Here is a 22,469-nt window from a genome sequence, read left to right as displayed (position 1 = left end):
ACCTAATCACAATTATATTGCTTAACACAATTCTTATCGCAAAACTAATCTAGTCATGTCAATCCTAACATATTGCTACCACGGCTTCCCTAGTCCTATCATATTAAGGGAATTAGCTAAACATAATTAAATAAAGAACATAAGTAATAAAGAGAGGAAGAGAAATAAACATTAAATTAAAGAGGGAAAAGGGAGAGAAATATTCCTGAAATAAATCCGGAACTAAGGAACAAAAGTAACAGTGTATTCGAAATAATCAGAGAGGAGAAGCCTCCTTTAAACTGACGTCCTACCTTCCTATTTATAAGAAAATAGGAATTATTTAACCTAATGACGGAATTAAACCTACAAAGCCCAAGCCCGTAAGATAAACCACTCGATAGAGTGGTTTTAAACCACTCGATCGAGAAAAGTAAGGCTCAGACCGTTCGATCGACCAAACAAAGTGCTTGATCGACTAAACACTAATATGGAACTGGTCGATCGACCAACTAAAGTACTCGATCGAGTTAAGTACTCGATCGAGTGAATCTTGACTTCAGCAGCTCATAATTCTCGTTATTTTGACTTTGACTTGTCCTTTTAACTCCCGAAACAGCTTCACGCATCCCAAAACAGCAATAATTCCGCTCCAAATTCACTCTTCCTCTAAATGCATGCAAAACGGACGGTAAAAGGCTCGTTTTCACTACTTTCTGGTCCATTCCTGCAACTAAGACAAAATAACCCAAAGTAGCATATTCGGGGCATTTCGTAGCATAAACTACGATAAAATCATAGAAATACGTGCATAAAATAGGCTAAAAAGACTATATAAAATGCACGTATCAAATCTCCCCAAACCAAACCTTTACTCGTCCTCGAGTAAACTAAATGCAAACTAATGGAATGGAAAAGATAACTCAGAGCTAGCTACAAATGCCCGCTTAAACCAATTTAATGCAAGCAAACTAACACTTATAGCAAGACAGCCAAATGCAAACGAGTTGTAAGATGTTTATAATAAAGCTGAACCGTCGACCTTGCAAGACCTTTAATAATGGACTCTCACGGGTCACTCTTCTCTCATGAAGCAAAGGGTGAACATATATATATATATAAGAGAGAAAGAAAATAGTCGCTCACCTAGACTACGACCCACATAAACATGCATGCAACTAATATGATAGATAATTCTAGCTACCGTACACACATTCCAACCAAACAAGGTCCTGTCACAGCCGAGGGCTTACAAAAATATGGTAAAGTGAGGCAATGGGTAAGAAAAGGCAAAATATTTATGAGAATGTGGAGGTATAGGTGATCAAGCTAGTACCTAAACAGAACCATATAACAACATCCATTCTTACTCAATTATGAAATAAGCACAATGCCCTTCAATTGGCATAAAACTCACCAAACCGAACTGAAAATACTCCTCAATAAATTTAAATAAAGCATAGGAGTGAAACCGTCTCAAGCAACATCTTTTTTTTCCTTTCTTTTTTTTTTTCTATTTTTTTTCGGTTTCTTTTTTTTTTCGAATCCTCTTTTTTTTCAACTTCTTTTTTTTCGTTTCTTTTTTTCACGTCACGTCTTTTTTTCATCATCCTCCTTTTCTTCATAAATTACAAACTCCGAATCAACAGAATACGAGCCAAACTTGATACAATAGACAGTATACCGCAGAATAATCTAAACTAGCTTGACAAGGCAGGCTAAATTTGGAATGTAGCTAAGGGTCAACAGGCAAATTTGGCTAATGTGGAGTTAAATGGGTAAAAATGAAAGAAAAGGGAATGTAAGCACCTCCCTGCATGTGACACCAACCACTAACCCGAATGTATGACGGCAAAAAGCGATTGAATTTCATAAACGTGCAAATTGATGATACATGTTATGCAAGGAGTAACTACTCACAATCCTACATGAAATCGGTCATGAATGACACAAGTTTATAAGGCTCTAATCCTTAGAAATTATAAGTAGGTTGCCAAAATTTCAGATCAAGTCTATTCGTTCAGCTAAATTTTAACATTAACTCGTAGATATGCAATAAAACCAAGCTAAAAAGATATATAGTCTATGCAAGGCTTAAGCAAAAGACAAATAATAGAGCAATTTTATCATAGAAATCTACCGTTCCGACTCAACCTACATGCAAAAATAAACGTGAAATTTTTGAATTGTATCTAATTTTTAATTTTTATGGGATTTTTTGAATTTTATAAAAATAACAGACAATGCATACGTAAATTAAATATGATAACAGAAATGCAATAAAAAAAATATGCAGACACAGATATGGATGCATAACCTCCCCAAACCAAACTGTACAATGCCCTCATTGTACCAAAACATGGAAAGGAAATTCAAACTAAAAGAGGAAGGGAAGAAAATACGGAAAACTTACAAGATTGCGCGAATAAGGGACCTCCCTAAACCAACCATGAACATGGGAGGTTGCTAAAGGCCCAGAAAACCGTCTCAGGAAGCTAATCCAAGTCAATAACACTCGATAGCAGTCGAACAGTGGTCGATCGAGTGAACTGGGCGTCTAAAACTGCTCGACCGAGAAGGAAAGCAGTCGATCGAGTAGTTCTTTCTTTGCAGGTGCTCGATCGAGTGAAATAATCACTCGATCGAGTGGATTTAGCAACAAAAGTGCTCGATCGAGTACAAAAAGTACTCGATCGAGTGATCCTCAGTGTGTTCCTGCAAAACGCAAATAAAAACAGCCCGCAAACCAACTAAACAAGCATACTGAGATAGTCTATGGTATGAAAACCATTTATTACAACTGAAATGAAATAAAAATGCAAAATAAAAACTCAGGGTTGCCTCCCGGGTAGCGCTAGCTTCAGTCAGGTCCCAGCTCGATCTGCGCATGTGCTACATAAAAATGTAAGTAGCACCAAAGTGGAATACAAGCATAGGAAATAAAAGTATATAAACATTTAAGTTTAACAAATTTCCTATGAGAGCTCCTAAATTTATCAACAAAATATAGGAGCGCGGGAGCTGAAGACGATAAATTGGGGTCCCGTTTCAGATTAACGAAATTAAAATGATAAGGACGGTGAAAAATCGTTAAATTATACGACCTACTGGGAGGGGGCAAAGCATTGGAACGCGCAGCATAAATTAAACGAGGCAATTTACTATATAAACAAACAATAAACAAATTATCGTTTACTACCTCAGGTTGGTTGCTCTCAACGATGGAATCATAGATAAAAGAATTTATTACCTCTTCCGTGCTAGGAGCAATTACCGACTCAGCTGCTTCTTCGTCAACCTCCTCAGTGGATTTCATCCCGTAAATCTCAGCCTCAAGTGCATCCAACTCGGCCTTGAAAAGGGGTGATTCACCATAACCATTGTCATCATCAAAATCATCGTCTAAAACGAACCCAAGCAACAAATCATTGCTCTCGCTGGCCAACTCACTCGATCGAGCAGAATTATCACTCGATCGAGTACTTTCCTCTTGATTTTCACTCGATCGAGTGATTTGAACTACTCGATCGACTGGTTCTTCTGAAATTTCACTCGATCGACTATCATAAGTCACTCGATCGAGTGATTCTTTCTGTACAGCGCTGAAATCTTCGTGTAAGATCTTGAAATATGATAAAAATTCGTCGTCCGAGTCATATAAATCATCCTCAGCATCGGGCAACACGGGTTCTTCAGGGGAAAAATCGCTGTCAGTAAAGTACACCTCTTCTGGTTGCCAACTATCCGACTCAGCTACTAACTGAGCAATTTCAGACTCGAGCTTATCAAATCGCGCACAAGTGCGTCTATCATCTTCTTGCACTAGGGATGCAAGTGTCTCCAACAGAGATTTCAGCTCCACAACCTCTTCTTTCTGTATATCAGGAGGATCTTGTTGCGGTGGCCATTGATAGGGTGGATGTGGCGGCACAACTATAGGGGAATGGCTAACACGTCCCCAGCGCTTGAACTCGTAGACCGCGTCATTTTCTGCCATACAAAGAACTGCATTGTGCTCAGCAGAACCACATCTCCCGCAGTAAATCACCTGCTGCGCCATATAATGGGACATAGGTGATGGGTCAAAGGTACTCAAGCCTTCCCTTTGACAATATTTCACCTAGAACTGTCTAGGTAGAACCTGTAAGGCCTATCAAAACAGCACTAAAGAAAAAGATTAGAACGGCCTCAAGGGAAAAATTCCCTGAGGTTAAAAACAGACAAAATTAAACAAATAAATAAATAGTTGCCTCCCCGGCAACGGCGCCAAAATTTGATACGGTCGTTATGTACCAAAAATAAATACCTAAATATAACTAACAGAAGCTAGCGATAAGTAGGGTCGATCTCCACAGGGAGGCGGTTTACTATCTACTTGTCTATTCGGTCTGTCTAATGTCACAAGTTGGGGGTTTGAAATGTTTTGACAAAACTAATAGAATTAAGGCGAGAGAAATTAATGAAGAAATACAAGGGCAAATCAGATAAAAGAGAGAAATATGCTAGGAATCGGTCTACCGTGGCAGCTACACTATTGAGTCAACTGCGTCGATTAAATTATTGATAAGAAGAGCGAGGTCGTCACCTTTCGGTCCTTAAACCTACGATTATACCCTTTCGGTCTCTAATCGCCCTAGGGTCTCCCTAACTTAGCTTTCGCCCTAATTAGGTATCACCTATTGTAATTAAGCAAGCCTTACCTTCCAATCTTTCGATCCAGGTCGGGGGTAACTAAATAAATCGGTCTCCTGCATGCATTCATTCAACCTAATCACAATTATATTGCTTAACACAATTCTTATCGCAAAACTAATCTAGTCATGTCAATCCTAACATATTGCTACCACGGCTTCCCTAGTCCTATCATATTAAGGGAATTAGCTAAACATAATTAAATAAAGAACATAAGTAATAAAGAGAGGAAGAGAAATAAACATTAAATTAAAGAGGGAAAAGGGAGAGAAATATTACTGAAATAAATCCGGAACTAAGGAACAAAAGTAACAGTGTATTCGAAATAATCAGAGAGGAGAAGCCCCCTTTAAACTGACGTCCTACCTTCCTATTTATAAGAAAATAGGAATTATTTAACCTAATGACGGAAATAAACCTAAAAAACCCAAGCCCGTAGGATAAACCACTCGATCGAGCAAACTAAGGCTCAGACCGTTCGATCGACCAAACAAAGTGCTCGATCGACTAAACACTAATATGGAACTGGTCGATCGACCAGCTAAAGTACTCGATCGACTGATTATTTGACCTAAAACCACTCGATCGACCAGTTCAGCAGCTCATAATTCTCGTTAGTTTGACTTTGACTTGTCCTTTTAACTCCCGAAACAGCTTCACGCATCCCAAAACAGCCATAATTCCGCTCCAAATTCACTCTTCCTCTAAATGCATGCAAAACGGACGGTAAAAGGCTCGTTTTCACTACTTTCTGGTCCATTCCTGCAAGTAAGACAAAATAACCCAAAGTAGCATATTCGGGGCATTTCGTAGCATAAACTACGATAAAAGCATAGAAATACGTGCATAAAATATGCTAAAAAGACTATATAAAATGCACGTATCAGCCACCTCTTGAAAGTCAGCTTACAAGCGCCAGCATCTATACCCCAAAGAAAATCCTTCCAAAGCTTATTGATTTTCTTAAAAATTCCAATTGGCAAAAGAACACTTGAACCCCAAAAATTGCTCAGGCCAAAAATGACAGAATTAATAAGTTGAATATTACCATCATAACTAAGCAAATGAGTAGCCCAATGACTGACATGCTGCCTGATCTTCTCCAGCAGAGGAGCAAACATAGGATGAGTAAGCCTTGAACTAAACAAGGGGATACCAAGATATTTAACAGGAAATGCACTTTCAACATAACTAGTGGCAGTAAGAATATAATCCTTCAACTGAGGGGTACACCTCCAAAATAAAGGCTAGACTTCATAGGATTGGCCTGTAAACCAGAATAAGCAGCAAAATTTCTTAGGTAAGAATCAACAGCTTGAATAGAAGGTAATCTTCTCGAGTAAAAACCAACAAATCATCCGCAAAGATTAAATGACTGAGATTAATCCTCACACACTTAGGGTGATAAGAAAAGCCCGGAGCAGTAGGGAGCTTTCTTAGAAGACGACACAAGACTTCCATACACAGGGCAAAGAGATAGGGAGAAAGGGTGGTCCCCCTGCCTCAGTTCCCTCCTCCCAGGGAAGAAACCTTCTGTAACTCCATCGACATTGATAGAAAAGTGAGAGTTGGTGACACAGGCTAGCACCCACTTAGTTAAAAGAGCCGGGGGGGGGGGGGGGGGGTTTAAATAGCCTCAGACAATCAGCCAGAAAATCCCAATTAACAGAGTCAAAGGATTTTCTGATGTCAATTTTTAAAATACATCTGGGAGTGATAAGGCTTCTATTATACTTGAAAGCCATTTCATGAGCCAGCATGGAATTGTCAAAAAATCCCTCCCATCTATAAATGCAGCTTGCTCCAATCCGACAATGGCATCCAAAATAGGTTTCATTCTATTGGCCAGAATTTTACTTATTGCTTTGTAAAATACTATGCAACAGGAAATTGGCCTAAACTCAGTGACAGACTTAGGAGATTCAACTTTTGGAATCAAAGACACTTCTGGACTGCCTCTACAAAGCCAGAGCCAGTAGTAGCCCATGAGTCCTTAAAAAACCCAGATGAATACCCATCTATCCCTGGGCTTTTATTTCTGTCTATTACAAATAGAGCATCCTCAATTTCCTTAACATTAACTGGAACAGTCAAAGCAGTGGTAGAAGAGAGGACATTAGTAGCAAAAAGAGCCTCTGGGAGAGGAGATACTAGAGAAGTAGTTCCCAGCAGGTCCTTATAGAACCCCAAGAAAGCCTGATCAACTTAAGCCTGTCCCTGGCAGAGAGTACCAAAAAACACCTATTGGGTCAGTCGATTTACGTCGGTTGTACAAAAACTGACGCAAAAAGTACTTAGTTTTGGCGGGAATGGAATTTCGCCCTATAGTGAAGCTTTTTGCGTTGGTTCTTGGAAAAAACTGACGTATATAATGCGTCAGTTCTCAGCAAAACCGATGTATTTGATCAAATACATCAGTTATATTACTAAACCGACTTATTTGATATTATGTTTTTGCATCAGTTATACCTGAAACCGATGCAACTAATGTTTAATTAAAAAATATTAAACATTCGTATACTATTCACCTATTCACAGTTTCATACCCTATCACAGATTCACAGTACTCACATATTCAATATATCCTCCTCTAACCTTAGTCACTCTCGACTATCACTCCATAACTTCTCGCGTGCGATGCCACACTCCACTGATCCAACGCAGCCAAATGCTTACGCTGTAATGCCGATTGTCGCAAAGTCGTCGCCATCGCCGTTAGTCCCAAACTTGTGGCTCTCGATTTTCACTAGGTTCGTTTCTTCTCAATCTCATTTTTTCAATTTCTTTGTTGATTTTAGTTCTGATTTTGTTTGTTACATCATTAATGTTATCTTATGCTGTATTATTTGATTGTGATTTGAGGAAATTGCTGTATTTTGGGGGAAAGTGAAACCCTAAATTTGATGAATTTGGGTGAACCTTCTATTTACCTTTTTCGATTCTTTGCCTTGCTTGATTTGATTTATGGACTATGAAAATATGAGAGCTCACCTGAATTTTGATGAATTTGGGTGTTTTTGTGTGAAAATACATGCCATTCATGGTGAGTGGTGTTAACTCTATAGTTTCACAATAAAGGTTTCGGATTTCCACAAAATTATAAACCCTATTTTCTTACTTTGATTGATTTTATCATGTTATTCCACTTTATAATCATGCTGATTTGTTCTAGAATGGCGATGAGATATCAATTTCTTCTGAAAATTGCCCTACTTTTCATTCAAATCTGTTGAATTGTTATCATTTCTGCTCTTATTTTGCTTCTTTCTGCTCTAGTTTCACAATGTTATCAATTTCTTTCAAAAGCTTCACCAAATTGATTGTATCAGTTGTCCGTCATAAGCAAGCGTCCAACAGGAAGCAATGATCGCCACATTGGTGAATGATTCGTCCTCGCCGTCGCACCAGTTTTGCCTTCTTCACCACCATCGGTGACCAGTAGTATGTAGTAGGTATAACTCCTAATACTAGTACTTTTCTAATTATAATTTAAATGTAGAGTTAAGGATTGTGGAAATGCATTCATTAGGGGTTTCAAATTTCTGTATAATGGTGTATATGTTTGTTATTGTTGTTAATTTTTTATGGGTTTGTGATTTTTGATGATGGGTAGTTGAGATTATTGCTACTTCTCGATCAACGCCACCAGCGTACTCGTCAAAGATCCTAGTCGCAAACTCACCAACGCCACCAGCGTCGACACTAATCTGCCATGTTCACTCTTTCTACCTCCAGGCGTCGCTCCTCGCGATTTTCAAAGGGTTTCTGTCTTCTTAACTTTTTGTTTTTTTCCAATTTCTTTATCAATTTCATTCCAAATGTAATTTATTGTTAAACTAATGTTACCTTGTGCTTAATTGATTTTGATTTGATGAAATTGTTGAATATTTGGGGAGAAGCAAGCCCTAACTTTGATGAATTTCCGATTTCTTTGTCAAGGATTGCTGCGTAGGCTGGTCAGCTAAGGGCTTAGTTGTACGTACACTCACATTAACCTGGTGATGGGATCAAATGAGGACACAAAATTCTCTCCAGAAAATAATTCTAGAACGTCTTGCCATTTGCAGATATGATGTTACTCCCTCAGATTACACATCAATGATTGCCACGACTATGGAATGGGAAGTATCATTTGTGGTTACCTATTCTCTGTGTTTGTAAAATTCTACCCTGGATTCTTCTGAGCTGTTGAACTAGATACATCATCCATGAATCAACTTCTCAATTCCTTTTGCACGAGAACTAAGGAGCATATTAAAATGTTAATGAATATTTAGGCTGAGTAAAGGCCTGAGACCGTGAATCATAATAACCACAACAAACACACAAAAAGGAAAAAAAATTTGAAGTGAGTTTTCTGTGGATGCCCCAAAAAGGAAATGAGAAAGTTATTCATGGAAAGAGGAAGTATCATTTTTACCTGAAGCTTACAATTTTAAGTTTCAGGCATGTGGATATTCTGAATGTACGTTACAAAGTAACCACTGAATTTCCTTCATAAAGTTATTGTCTAGAATATTTAGCCTGCCCTAAAGAAACCTCTAAAGTCTAAACTAGTAACTGCCTTCTGAAGTTCTGATCAAGCACCATCTCCGAACTTCGTTCTGGGCTGTGGATTTTTTTTAATTGTCATTCTATTATAGTCTCATACACTTTTAGATATCTGAACTAATTTATGGTTCTAATGTGGCATCAAAGTTGTGCTGGGGAAATTCTAGCACAACTATTGCATTTCTTGCCATTGCCAGTTTGTGAGTATGTTATATGCGGCTTTTACCAGTTTATGGATAGCTGCCTGCTCTAATATTTCGACTAATGCTGCATGTAGGTGCCACCTACAAGCGTCCCAGTGATTGTGCAAGAATACAGAAAAGAGCACCTTTTTTGATACAGTACAGGTTTGTGTTCTATGATCAATATAAAAGCTGATTAATGTAAACCAAGTTCTGATCTTAGTAGTATTCTTTTAGCACAAGAATGATACTAAGTAAATTTGTTATTTAAAATTAAATTTAAGTGCTTGTAAGGCCTTTTTAAATTTAGAATAAACAGCGTATTTGCTAATTCATTCTTGGTCAAGTATTCTATCAAATTGTTGATTTGTATTGCTTAGCTTCTGTTGAATTTAACCTTTATCATTGCTCGCTACTGATACCCAATTTCTTCATTAATGGCTTTTGTCGCATCAATCTTCTGTTCTCATCTTTCACTCTTCATTTTCTGTGGTTGTGATTTACTTTGGACTAAATTAAGGCTCATCTCTCCAATATACTCCTAACAAATCTTGTTGAACTTGATCAAATTATTATATAAAGATAATGTAGATGTACTGGTTCGTCACTTATGTATTTTTTACGGATTTTTGGGAATTAGTTCTCACTTGGATGACATGTTTTGCTACATTGACAATGAATATGGGTAGGAGGTTAAGGAATTCGGAGGAGCTGGTGAAGCTTATATAAACCGGGCTGCAAAAATGGCTGTCAAATGGAATAAGAGAGTCTTTTACGGGAGTCTTTGTCACTTCTAAGTCTCGTGCTTGCTCTTTATCTTCTTTCTTTTATATTTCATGGCTGCATAATACTTTTCAATTGTCACATTTCACTATTACAAGGTTCCCATTAATTTGATTTTTCACCTTTTTCAACCATAATTGACCGTTCGTATGCTTTTAATTCAGGATGGTATTTTTTACCCACGAGGTTTTTCTTTGAGAATACCTTATTTGATAATGTAATTTGTTAGTCTTAAGTTTTTGTTATGATGTCTTAGTGTGTGATTGATTAAAGGCAGGATCTTAAACATATAGTTATATTTATATCTAATTGACCTTTCTCCTGGAGATTGCAGGTGATCTATATATTCTTCTGCTACTCCGATCGAGCACTATTGACTACTTGAGTATGTCCGGTTGAGACGTTGAGTTGTGTTAGGCTTGTGGCATCGAGTTTGGATTGGTATATAATTTTATGTAAGTTTACTAAATGTTTAGAGAACATTTAGTATAGATTAGCTTAGTAACAAAAACGTTTGTGGATTATTTATACATTGGATTGTATTCGGAACCTCGTGGTTTGGTTGAATGAAATGTAATGTTTTACATGTGATGTATTAGTGGTTGGTTGGATTTTTTATTGCAGGTTTTTAAGTTTTTGTATTTGGATTGTCGATTTTATGGAGAGGTGGTGCCGAAATTTTGGTAGCAAATTTTTCGATATAAAAAAATGCATTATTAAATTGGTCGGTTCTTGAATGAAATGAAACAAAAGAGGAAAAAAATGAATTTTCGCTAAAACAAAATATCAAATGCATCAGTTCTTATAACAAATGACGAAAAAAAAGGAAATGCATCAGTTCTATAAAGAACTGACGCAAATAATAACTATTTGCTATGGATAGAACTGACGCAAATGGTGCTTTTTTGCGTCGGTTTTTAAGACACAACTAACGTAAATGTTGAACTTTTTGCGTCAGTTTCACAACTAACGCATATCAAATACGACCCCTCAATATACGTCAGTCGAAAACCGACGCAAAAGGCCCTTTACAACTAACGCAATAGGGGTTTATTCCATTAGTGGGCCTGAGCATCCTCAATAATCCCTATGGTATTCCTAATTCTTCTTGCTTTAATATGAGCATAGAAGTATTTGGAGTTAAGGTCACTGAGCTGCAGGTGCTGAAGCTTAGCCTTATGAGCAAGGACTTTTATTTCTGCCGGCTTAAGAATAGTATACTTCCTGAGACAGTCCTTCTCCTGAGCAAGAAGAAGAGTATTCAAGGGAGCATTGTGCATCTGCAATTGGCAGGTTAATAGCTGACTCTTAGCTTCCTCCACCCGTTGAGAAAGTCCTGAGAACTCATAAATAAGAAGACCCCTGAGTTCCCTCTTCAAGAGCTTGAGTTTATGGAAAAGATTATATGTTTTCCCCCTAGAAGGAAGCTGCCAAATATGCTGGACACACTCCTGAAAGGCCTGAGAAAGAGACCAGCAATTAACATAACGGAAAGGCCTAGCGGTAGTGAAGCCAGGGGGATTAACATTTTGAAGGAGAGATGAGTGATCTGAAACCCCTGCTGGCAAAAATACTACATTGGAAGCAGAGATATAAGTATATCATGCAGAATTCACTAGGACCCTGTCTAGTTTGGACCACTTAGGGGAACCTCCTTGCTTGTTATGCCAGGTGTATATACCACCAGTGTAGGGGTGGTCAGCTATATCATAGTCACTTAAGCAAGCTCTAAACTCAGCCATCTCTCTAACATGAAGAAGGCATCCCAACCTCTCCTTAGCAGTTAAAGAGACATTAAAATCTCCCATACAAGTCCAAGGGATCTGGTGCCCCTGGGAGAAGCATCTTAATCTGTTCCACAGAGCCTCTCTATCCCCAGATCTATTATAAGCATAAATAAACGTCACAAGAAAATATTTCTGGGTAAGAATATGGGTAACAAGACAATGAATGTACTGTGCACCCTCTTCCAGTTTTTGTATATGAACTGTACCTGGATTCCACAGCAACCAGATCCTTCCTCCAGTATGAGAGCCATAATTATTTAGTAGAGAGTAATTCCTAAATTTCTTCCTATGAACCGCATGAGCATATCTAGGTTGGATATGGGTTTCAATAACAGCACCACAATCCACTTTGTGCCTCAACAGAAAGTCTAAAACCTCCTGCTGTTTTAGGAGGTCATTCATCCCCCTCACATTCCAGGAGGAAATGAACATTGTGAGTAGGGGGGTATATCCCTCCTAGGTCCAACTCCACATGAACAGTCCCTTGATTGATAACCATTTCAAGTGTGACGGATTCCACTTCCTGGGTAGGAACAGAAAATTTGTTCTGAATAGAAGTAGTCACTACCTCCTCTGTGGGAGTCTGCTTAGAGGAATATTGCACCTGAGTGAATCCCTCCTTGTCTTGCATCACTGGCCCAGGAACAGCAGTGGTCTCCTTCTGAACAGGCTTATACACATGGGTAGGAGCATTCCTATTGCATTTGTCCTTAGTATGCCCCACCTTCCTACATAGATTACAGTAGTGGGAACCCATTCATAGACTATCTTTTGAATATCTTACCACGATAAGGAGTTTGAAGAGCCATGGTTTTAGGAGCTCTTTAGAGATATCTACTTCAACCAAAACTCTAGCAAAAGCAATTTTGCTCTTATTCGTAGTAGTTTCATCAACACAAATCGGTTTACCCACATAACTAGCAACTTTACCGAGAGCAGTCTGCGAGCAAAAGTAAGGATCCAAATTCGGGAAAATGACCCAAACAGGCACAGTAGTAACCACGTCCAGTTCAGCAGCTACTGTGGGGGACCATCCCTTAAAGACCAGAGGAAAACCATTAAGGTTCCATGGCTGAAATTGAACACTTATCATGTCCACCTTACTCAAAAATCTTAAATAATACCACCCCCTAGAGAAATACAGGATCTCTGGTGTTGCAATATGACCCCAATGCTTAGCAACCAAACTATTCAGCTCAATATAATAGAAGTTTTACGCCCCATGACAGTACCCACCAGAGTACAACTCCAGTATTCCACCTATTCCACTATATCAGCTTCCTCAATCACAACCTCAGTTAGAGGAGGCTCAACATAGCTAAGAGACATACCTTTCCCCGAAGTCCTCAACACCTTAGCATACGGCTTACGGGCAGGGACAACAGCAGTAGATGGCACTGCAGAGCCAGACGGAGGAATATCGGGCTCCCCAACAACCGGTTGTGTATCCTTCAATCCGGAATTAGGGTTACTCGAAGATTCCCTCCCCTTAAAACCATAAGAAGGAGACGAAGTCCCAGTTCCTTTCCTAGAAACGCTCCTCACCATAGGAGGAACTTGCACAGTTTTCGATAGATTGAGGTTTAAGAAATCCCCCAAATTCGCAGAACCGGGAGAGCGATGCTCAGAATCAACAGCTGGTGATGGAATCTCTGCAGTGGAGTCAGATTAGCGAGAGTGACGGGCGACGACCGGTAATTTGGGCGATCGGCCCCTCGGCATGGCGGCAGAGACGAGTGAACCACTCAGTTGTCGCAATTTCAGAGAGAATTTTTAGTCAAAGAAAGAAGAGAGGTTATTATTGTTGTTGTTGTTGTTGTTATTGTAATAATTATTATTGTTATTATTGTTATTATTATTATTATTATTATTATAAACCACAAACTTTTATTAATCAGGCTAAAGTTTAGAAGAAATTAGTGGGCAGCCGAGATACAATCTGGGCCCCCACTTCCTTAGCGATAACAAAGCTAAGTCTAGTAAAAATGTAAAAGGTCGCATGCTCGTGCATCCCGAGAAAAGAGAATTTTGATCCGCTGAGCAAAGCCACAAGATCCGTATCCAGCTCTCCCAACGAAGAGAAAGAGAAGGGTAGAAAACCATAACCAGCCGTCATGCACAAATCCCGGTACTTGGCACACTTTCTGGGTGGCAAAGATCAACAACAACCCGGCCGGACAAAAAATCAACCAACCCGATCGAGAAAGGGGAAGACCGTCAGATCGACACACACATCACGCCCCCTGTCTCAGGAGTAAAGAAGCATATCCGCCGGACGAAGGGAGCTACCATGTCAATCTACCAAACCGATATCAACCTCCCTACCAGCGGAGATCCCCGACCTATAGCAGATGTCCAATAAGGTGTCACGAACGAGGTTATGCCAATGCTTAACGCCCACAGTGCTAGCAACGTACGAAATCGACCATGGATCAATTCCTCCTTTAATTAGAAGTATTCAATACACCCATAATTCCGAGCTTCATGTTACTCCTCCTAAGAGTCATGTCAAAGCCGGGGCATCCCCTAATGGGATGACAGTTTTTCAGTCCAAATCTGTAAAATCAGAATTTTGATCAAGTCACACATCGCAGTATACTAGCCTTCTAATTCTTTAAGAGGTTTATCTAAAAAATTCGCGAAATAAGTAGGAAGACGTTTCAAATACCACACGTGAGTTACGGGGCAGGCCAATTTAATATATCCCATTTGAAACCTTCGTATTCGAGAATCAAAAAATTCGACTTCACATTGTTCAAAAAAATTTGGGTCTTCTCTTTCATTTCTGATTACTCGATAATTTCCACAAGCACGAATTCCGCTTTTTATCGGACCAAAAATTCTTTCACAAAATAATCCATCCTTTTCGGGTTTATTGGTTTTGTAATGAAAAGTATAAGGTTTTGTCACCTCTTCAACTATCTCTCTATTAGGTAGGATTTTCTGATTATTATTAGGCAGGATTTTATTATCCATCCTAGTATAAGATGTTATTATTACTATTATTATTATTTTTTTATTATTATTATAAGATGCGCGCAACTTTCATTAAAATAAAAATAAAATTTACATGAAATTGGTGGGGAGCCGAGAGACAATCTGGGCTCCCACACCCTTAGCATTAGCAAAGCTAAGTCTAGTAAAAATGTAAGCGGCCACCCGAGCCCCCGCATCCTGAGATACCGAGAATTTCTGGATCCGCTTGAGCAAGACAACAGCAACCGAACCCAGCTCCCCAAGAGAAGAGAAAGAGAAAGGTAGGAAACCATAACCCGCTACCGCGCACAAATCCCCATACTTAGCACACTTTCGCCGAAAGATCGACAACCCTTGACCCGACACAAAATCTGCCAACCCAGTCTGAGTCAAAGGTGAAGAACCTGTCAGGTCGACGCACACATCACGCCCCATGTCTCAAGAATAAAGCAATAAATCCGCAGGACGAAGAGAGCCACCATGCCCATCAACCAAACCGATATCAACCTCCTTCCCCGCAATTATACCAGATCTATAGGAGATGTCGAAAAGAGTGTCCCGGACAAGGTTATGCCGATATTTAACGCCCACAGTACCAGTACAAGAAACAACGTGGTCTCCAAAAACATCCCCAGCAAAAACCTGAGAGCAAGCAGGACAAGGCCTAGATACCGTGAATAACGGAACACCCAGACGATACCCCAGCACACTACGGTAAGTCCTCCCGTTCATAGTCTGCCCCAACCCTGAGATAGGAACCGCACGTAACCAATCTGAGGAGTGAGAACCCTGCTGAGACTGCCATAAAGCAAGCTGGCGCGGTGTCAAAGAGAAAACAGTCTCTGAGGCAGCAGGAACCGTCGTGAAATAAATGTCTGCCAATTATTATTTTTATTATTGTATATTTTTAAAAAACCCGGAACTTTTTATTGAGATCAAATCAAATTTTACAAGAAATTGGTGGGTAGCAGAGATATAATCTGGGCACCCACTCCCTTAGCAATAGCAAAGCTAAGTCTAGTAAAAATAAAAGAAACTGCGTGAGCCTCGACGTCCTGGGAAACAGAAAATTTATGAATCCGCTTGAGCAAAGCAACAACATCCGTCCCCAACTCCCCCACCAAAGAGACAACAAAAAGGTAATAACCCATATCCAACTTCCTCACCCAAGCTACGATGCATGGCACACTTGTGCTCCGCCGCATCAACCACCACGCATCTGGGCATAAAGTCAGACATCCCAAATTGAGTCAAAGGAGATGATCCAGTCAAATCCACGCACACATCTCGTCCCGTGTCCCAAAAATAAAGCAAAAGATCCGTTGAACGTAGTAGGGGCTTATCATGCCCATCGATTATTATTATTATTATTATTATTATTATTATTATTATTATTATTATTATTATCATTATCATCATCATCATCATCATCATCATCATCATCATCATCATCATCATCATCATCATCATCATCATCACTATTATTATTATTATTATTATTGTTGTTGTTGTTGTTGTTGTTGTTGTTGTTGTTGTTGTTGTTGTTGTTGTTGTTGTTGTTGTTGTTGTTGTTGTTGTTGTTGTTGTTGTTGTTATTATTATTATTATTTTTATAATTTCTATTAATATTATTATTTCTATTATTTCAATTATTATTATTATTATTATTATTATTATTATTATTGTTATTATTATTGTTATTATTATTATTATTATTGTTATTATTGTTATTATTGTTATTATTGTTATTATTATTACTATTGTTATTATTATTATAGTTATTATTATTATTATTACTTATATTATTATTATTATTTTTTCTATTATTATTATTATTATTATTATTATTTCTATTAATATTATTATTATTATTGTTATTATTATTATTATTATTATTATTATTATTATTATTATTATTATTATTATTATTATTATTATTATTATTATTATGCGCGCAACTTTCATTAAATGAAAAACAAAAGTTTACATGAAATTGGTGGGGAGCCGAGAAACAGAAAATTATTATTATTATTATTATTATTATTATTATTATTATTATTATTATTATTATTATTATTATTATTATTATTATTATTATTATTATTATTATTATTATTATTATTATTTAAAAAACCAGAACTTTTTATAGAGATCAAATCAAATTTTACAAGAAACTGGTGAGTATCCGAGATACAATCTTCGCACCCACTCCCTTAGCAATAGCAAAGCTAAGTCTAGGAAAAATAAAAGCAACTAAGCTAGCCCCGTCATCCTGGGAAACGGAAAATTTCTGAATCGGCTTGAGCAAAGCAACAACATACGTCCCCAACTCAACCAACGAAGAGAAAGAAAAAGGTAAGAACCCATATACAATTGCCTCACACAAGCTAAGATACTTGGCACACTTGCGTTAAGCCGCATCAAACACCACGCGTCTGGGCATAAAGTCGAATATCCCGGACCGAGTCAAAGGAGATGATCCAGTCAAATCCACACACACATCTCGTCCCCTGTACCAAAAATAAAGCAAAAGATCCGCCGGAGGTAGGGGCTTATCATGCCCATCGAATATTATTATTATTATTATTATTATTATTATTATTATTATTATTATTATTATTATTATTATTATTATTATTATTACTAGTACTATTATTAGTACTTTACTATTATTATTACTATTATTATTATTTTTTTAAAAAGGAACTTTTTAGTGAGATCAAATCAAATTTTACAAGAAATTGATGAGTAGCCGAGATACAATCCTGGCACCCACTCCCTTAACAATAGCAAAGCTAATTAAGTCTAGTAAAAATAAAAGCAGTTGCGCGTACCCCGGCATCCTGGGAAACAGAAAAATTTTGAATCCGCTTGAGCAAAGCAACAACATCCATCCCCAACTCCCCCAGCGAAAAGAAAGAAAAAGGTAAGAACCCATATCCAACTGCCCCACACAGTCTCTGAAACTTGGCACACTTGCGCTCTGCTGCATCAACCACCGCGTTTTAGGCCATAAAGTCGGATATCCCGGACCGAGTCAAAGGAGATGATCCAGTCAAATCCACACACACACATCTCGTCCCATGTACCAAAAATAAAGCAAAAGATCCGTCGGACGTTGGGGCTTATCATGCCCATCGAATATTATTATTATTATTATTATTATTATTTTTATTATTATTATTATTATTATTATTATTATTATTATTATTATTATTATTATTATTATTATTATTAATATTTTAAAAAACCGGAACTTTTTATTCAGATCAAATCAAATTTTACAAGAAATTGGTGGGTAGCCGAGATACAATCTGGGCACCCACTCCCTTAGCAATAGCAAAGCTAAGTCTAGTAAAAATAAAAGCAGCTGCGCGAGCCCCGACATCCTAGGAAACAGAAAATTTCTGAATCCGCTTGAGCAAACCAACAACATCCGTCCCCAACTCCCCCAACGAAGCGAAAGAAAAAGGTAAGAACCTATATCCAACTGCCTCACACAAGCTCTGATACTTGGCACACTTGCGCTCCGCCGCATCAACCACCACACGTCTGAGCATAAAGTAAGACATCCCGGACCGAGTTAAGGGAGATAATCCAGTCAAATTGATAAGTGCATAATTTACATACTTTTACCCCTTATTTTAGCTCGGTTTCTATTGTTAATCATACTTTAATTAGTATATTTTTGAGCTAATCTTGTGTTCTCGGTGTATTGTTGTGTTTGTTACGGTTATGTAGGAATCTAAGCATTTAGAGGCTTTTTCCTATCATTTTATACACCAAGTTCACTAAGCTAATCACGACCAAGTGTTGGACTAAGCATGGAGCATTGGATTGGGTTTTGCATGGAGAAATTGATGGATTAATATGTGTAATGCGAATGTTGCCAACAATCAAAGTCAAAGCCCAATGTTCAAGTCCATGTCAAGGTGGAAAGCATAAGATTCCAACATGCTTAGGATGCTTTTTGGGAGCTCTAAAGATGACAGATGGAGCATTTACCCGGGTGCATTAAGGGTCATTAATCACGCTCTTAGGATTCCTCAACCAATTAAGTGAGAAATTAAGAGAAAATACCCAGAAACAGACGACCCCGATCGGGGCCACCCAACCCCGATCGGGGCCGCATGCATCTTGCAAGTTTACGTTTCTTTCTCCTCTCCTATAAATAGGAGAGGTATTCCAAGGTTTTAGGCATCGAATTTTACGTCCCATTTCCACTTTACAATAGCCTTAAGCTTTATATTTCTCTAATTAGTTTTCTCAATTTAGTTTACAAGTTGTTAAGCTTTCCTTAGTTCAATCCTTCAACATTTTGTTCTACAAGTTATTTTTCAAGCATTTCTTATTCAAGCATTTGGTTATTATTTGTTCTTCCATACAAGTTTATCTCTTTAAGGTATTTATATTTATAGTTTTACATTTCTATTTAGTTTATAATTAAGCACTCCTTTTAGATTACTTTAGTTCTATTTCTTTTACATGTTAAAACATTTAGTTCATATAAATCATATAACCATGTTTAACATTTCTCATAATTTAGTTTGCAATTTACACCTTAACATGAGTAGCTAAATCTCTCAGTCTAAGGGCTAGGGGAGCCATGCAAAATCAAGTACATAACATGATAAAATAGGTTAATAATAATATTGTTTAAATTGCTTCTATTACATGCTTGTGCCATAACGTTTAATCTTTGTTTAAGGCCTTATTCAATTGATTAAGTTTGTTCATTTATTCTATAAGTCGAGAGGCACGAAATTGAATTAGACTAAGCATGTATAGTAGGACGACCTAGTCATGGACGAGAGTTTCTCTAGGACCCGGTCTATGGTTGACACTAATATCGTAAGGTGGGTGTCTCTAAACCTAAGCAATTGACAATGTTATTAGTACCAAGTTTATCATGATCATATGTTTACCTTTGCATGTGTGACCCGAACCCCTTGGACTATCTTTTATCATATAATTTACATTACAATTTTTATTAGTCAATCAAACAACCAAGTCAAACCAAAAACGAAATCGACCTTGATAAAAATCTACCCATAGAAATTCACAACGTAATTCCCGTTTCCTTGTGGTTCGACCCCTATTACTACATTTACTTGTTTTAGGGAATTTATCTTTGCATAGGTACGCGATAAGCCTATCAAATTTTGGCGCCGTTGCCGGGGAAACGGTTTTATTTCTTTTTGAATTGTCGATTTTTATCTTGTTTTCCTTTGTCTTGGGGAACACTTGTTCCTTGAGACCGTTACTTATCATTTTCTTAGAAATTGTTTTCTTATGCGCAGGTCCTCTTGTAGTGGAGAATTGCTTTCACCGAATTCCGATCCTGAGAAAACATTTAGGAGAAGACGACGTTTTTGGAAGGAAGTGAAAGAAGCCACTTCACCCGTACAAGTTGAAAGTGCTATAAAGTCTTACTTAGACGATCTAGAGGTTCTTGAAGAGGAGGAGGTTTCTTGTTCATCAACTCCACCACCACCACCATCTACTACCAAAAAGATGGTGAAACTTTCCGATCACTCAAAGCCCACCGTGGCCATGCTTCCGGCCGGAATCACAACCACTCAAATCACCGCGCCGGACTTCGAGATCAAACCGGCTTTCATTAGCCTTGTGGAGAGGAAGCAATTTGGGGGAAGTCCATTGGAGGATCCAATTTGCATGTGCAAAACTTTTGTGACTATTGCTCCATGATCCGGCAAACGGGCGTCACTCAAGCCCAAATAAGGGAAATACTTTTCCCTTTCTCTTTGAAGGACAAGGTCAAGCTTTGGATCAATAGCCTTGACCGCACCGCCATGGGAATCACCAATTGGGAGACTTTGGCTCTTGCTTTTTATCAAATGTTTTTTCCACCGGAGAAAACTCAAACTTTGAGGAGCCAAATTACCGGATTCCGTCAACAAGCTCTTGAGAGCTTATATAAGGCTTGGGAGAGATACAAAGAGCTTCAAAGTCAATGACCACATCATGGGCTAGATGATTGGTTTCTAGCAATAACATTCTACAATGGATGGTGTGCCGAGTCCCGAAGGATACTTGATTCCGCCAACAGTGGGCGGTTTGATCAAATTGACACCGACCTTGCTCATGCCATGATCAAATCTATGGTGGTCCATGATGCCCAATATGTCAATTCCCGAGTTGTGCCATCCAAAGGTAAAGAAGAATCCTCCAACAACTCCGTTTTGCTAGCTCAAATTGCTTTGCTTCAACAACAATTGGCGGAAAGAGATGCTAAAGATTCCTTCAACAACTCAATGTCGTGTCTTCAACAAGCCAAATCGTTGTATGTGAAGGTTGTGGAGGTGCGGGTCATTACGCCGCTCATTGTCGAGCCCCCATTGAAGAGGTAAATGCTTTTCAAACTCTAAGACAAATTTCATATCCACCGGGTACATTTTCTAACACTTATAACCCAAATTCAAAATTCCATCCGAACTTGTCTTACACTAGCAACAATGTGCTCAACCCTCAACCCCCACCACAACAAAATGCCTATGTCCCTCAACAACAAAAGTATGTCCCTCCACCGGGTTATCAAAATCAACAAAGGCCCCCACAAAACAATTACCAACAAAATCCACCACAAAATTCACAACACAACAACCAAGGAGTTGGTAAGCTCGAGGGCATGATAGTCCAAATGCAAAGGGAATTATTGGCTCAAATTCAAAAAAATGATCAAGCTCATAGTGCCGCGGTCAAGATGTTGGAATAACAAGTAGCTCAACTAGCCACTTCTAATTCTCAAAGGAAGAATGGTCAACTACCTCCCCAAGGTGAGCAGCCACATGAAACTATTAATTCTATTTCCTTGAGAAGTGGTACAAACTATGATGGGCCATCCATGACTTTGGATGATGAGGTGGTTGTTAAAAAGGCCAAGCTTGGGGGAAATGATAAAAAGAAGGTTAGTGAAGAGCCTCTTGTTAAGGATCGTGTGCCATTTCCTCATCGATTGTTGATGCTTAAGAGGAAGAGCAAGCTTGATGCCAAAGATGTTGAGCCCCCATTGCCCGAAGATAATGACAAGGTGATTGTTGAAGAAGTCTCTCCTAATGCTAAGGAGAGTAATGCCGTTTCAAAGAAGTTGAGTGTTCCCAATGAAGAAGATAAAGTGAAAGATGTGGAGGATGCTCCTCCAAAAGAAGTTGTTCAAGTACCATTTCCCCATCGTCTAGCAAAGCACAAGGAAGAAGGTAAGTTCGGTAAGTTCATGGAAATGTGTAAAAATTTACAAGTCACCGTCCCATTTTTAGAATTGCTTACCCAAGTCCCCTCTTATTCAAAGTTTATGAAGGACATCCTCTCAAAGAAGCGATCCTTCAATGAGGTTGAGACAATTTCTTTCACCGAAGAGTGTAGTGCACTCTTACAAAATAAGTCTCCCCCGAAACTTAAGGACCCCGGTAGCTATTCTATTCCTTGCACTATAGGAACATATACCATTGATAAGGCCCTTTGCAACCTAGGTGCTAGTGTGAGTGTCATGCCCTACTCC

General features: G+C 38.4%; 1 protein-coding gene, 1 long non-coding RNA gene and 1 other non-coding gene across 5 annotated transcripts; 1 reads left to right on the top strand and 2 right to left on the bottom strand.

Annotated features, from left to right (window-relative positions):
- The first annotated feature begins 7,209 nt into the window (after positions 1–7,209).
- On the top strand, positions 7,210–10,773 carry LOC141633441 (uncharacterized). 3 transcript variants are annotated; one of them, XR_012538207.1, is made up of 5 exons: positions 7,210–7,421; positions 8,001–8,123; positions 8,285–8,432; positions 8,611–9,569; positions 10,522–10,773. It is a non-coding gene; the product is annotated as an uncharacterized LOC141633441 (long non-coding RNA). The 3 variants fall into 3 exon arrangements; XR_012538206.1 differs by having other exon boundaries at positions 8,285–9,569; XR_012538208.1 differs by having other exon boundaries at positions 8,285–9,569; positions 10,515–10,773.
- Positions 10,774–11,245: 472 nt separating this feature from the next.
- LOC141632882 (uncharacterized) lies at positions 11,246–13,067 on the bottom strand. The gene is made up of 5 exons (XM_074445386.1): positions 12,759–13,067; positions 12,471–12,635; positions 12,144–12,352; positions 11,869–12,068; positions 11,246–11,760 (listed from the first exon to the last, which is right to left on the bottom strand). The coding sequence occupies exons 1-5, from the start codon at positions 13,065–13,067 to the stop codon at positions 11,246–11,248; spliced, it is 1,398 nt and encodes a 465-aa protein (XP_074301487.1).
- Positions 13,068–20,835: 7,768 nt separating this feature from the next.
- Positions 20,836–20,942, bottom strand: LOC141635346 (small nucleolar RNA R71). The gene has a single exon (XR_012540042.1). It is a non-coding gene; the product is annotated as a small nucleolar RNA R71 (small nucleolar RNA).
- Between the last annotated feature and the right edge of the window lie 1,527 nt (positions 20,943–22,469).

Source organism: Silene latifolia, chromosome Y (genome assembly GCF_048544455.1).
Source record: "Silene latifolia isolate original U9 population chromosome Y, ASM4854445v1, whole genome shotgun sequence".
In the NCBI taxonomy this organism is placed as follows: Eukaryota; Viridiplantae; Streptophyta; class Magnoliopsida; order Caryophyllales; family Caryophyllaceae; genus Silene; species Silene latifolia.
The sequence above is the reverse complement of the archived record's forward strand: the minus strand, read 5'-3'. Positions and strand labels throughout refer to the sequence as shown.

What these genes read in the sequence shown, in the direction of transcription:
- LOC141632882 (XM_074445386.1), bottom strand. Translation starts at nt 13,067, where the DNA reads ATGATAAGTGTTCAATTTCAGCCATGGAACCTTAATGGTTTTCCTCTG. An exon ending in AATCCGTCACACTTGAAATG is followed by an intron (nt 12,353 to 12,470) that starts GTTATCAATCAA and finishes CTAAAACAGCAG; the next exon opens with GAGGTTTTAGACTTTCTGTT. An exon ending in TGACCACCCCTACACTGGTG is followed by an intron (nt 11,761 to 11,868) that starts GTATATACACCT and finishes CTTCCAATGTAG; the next exon opens with TATTTTTGCCAGCAGGGGTT.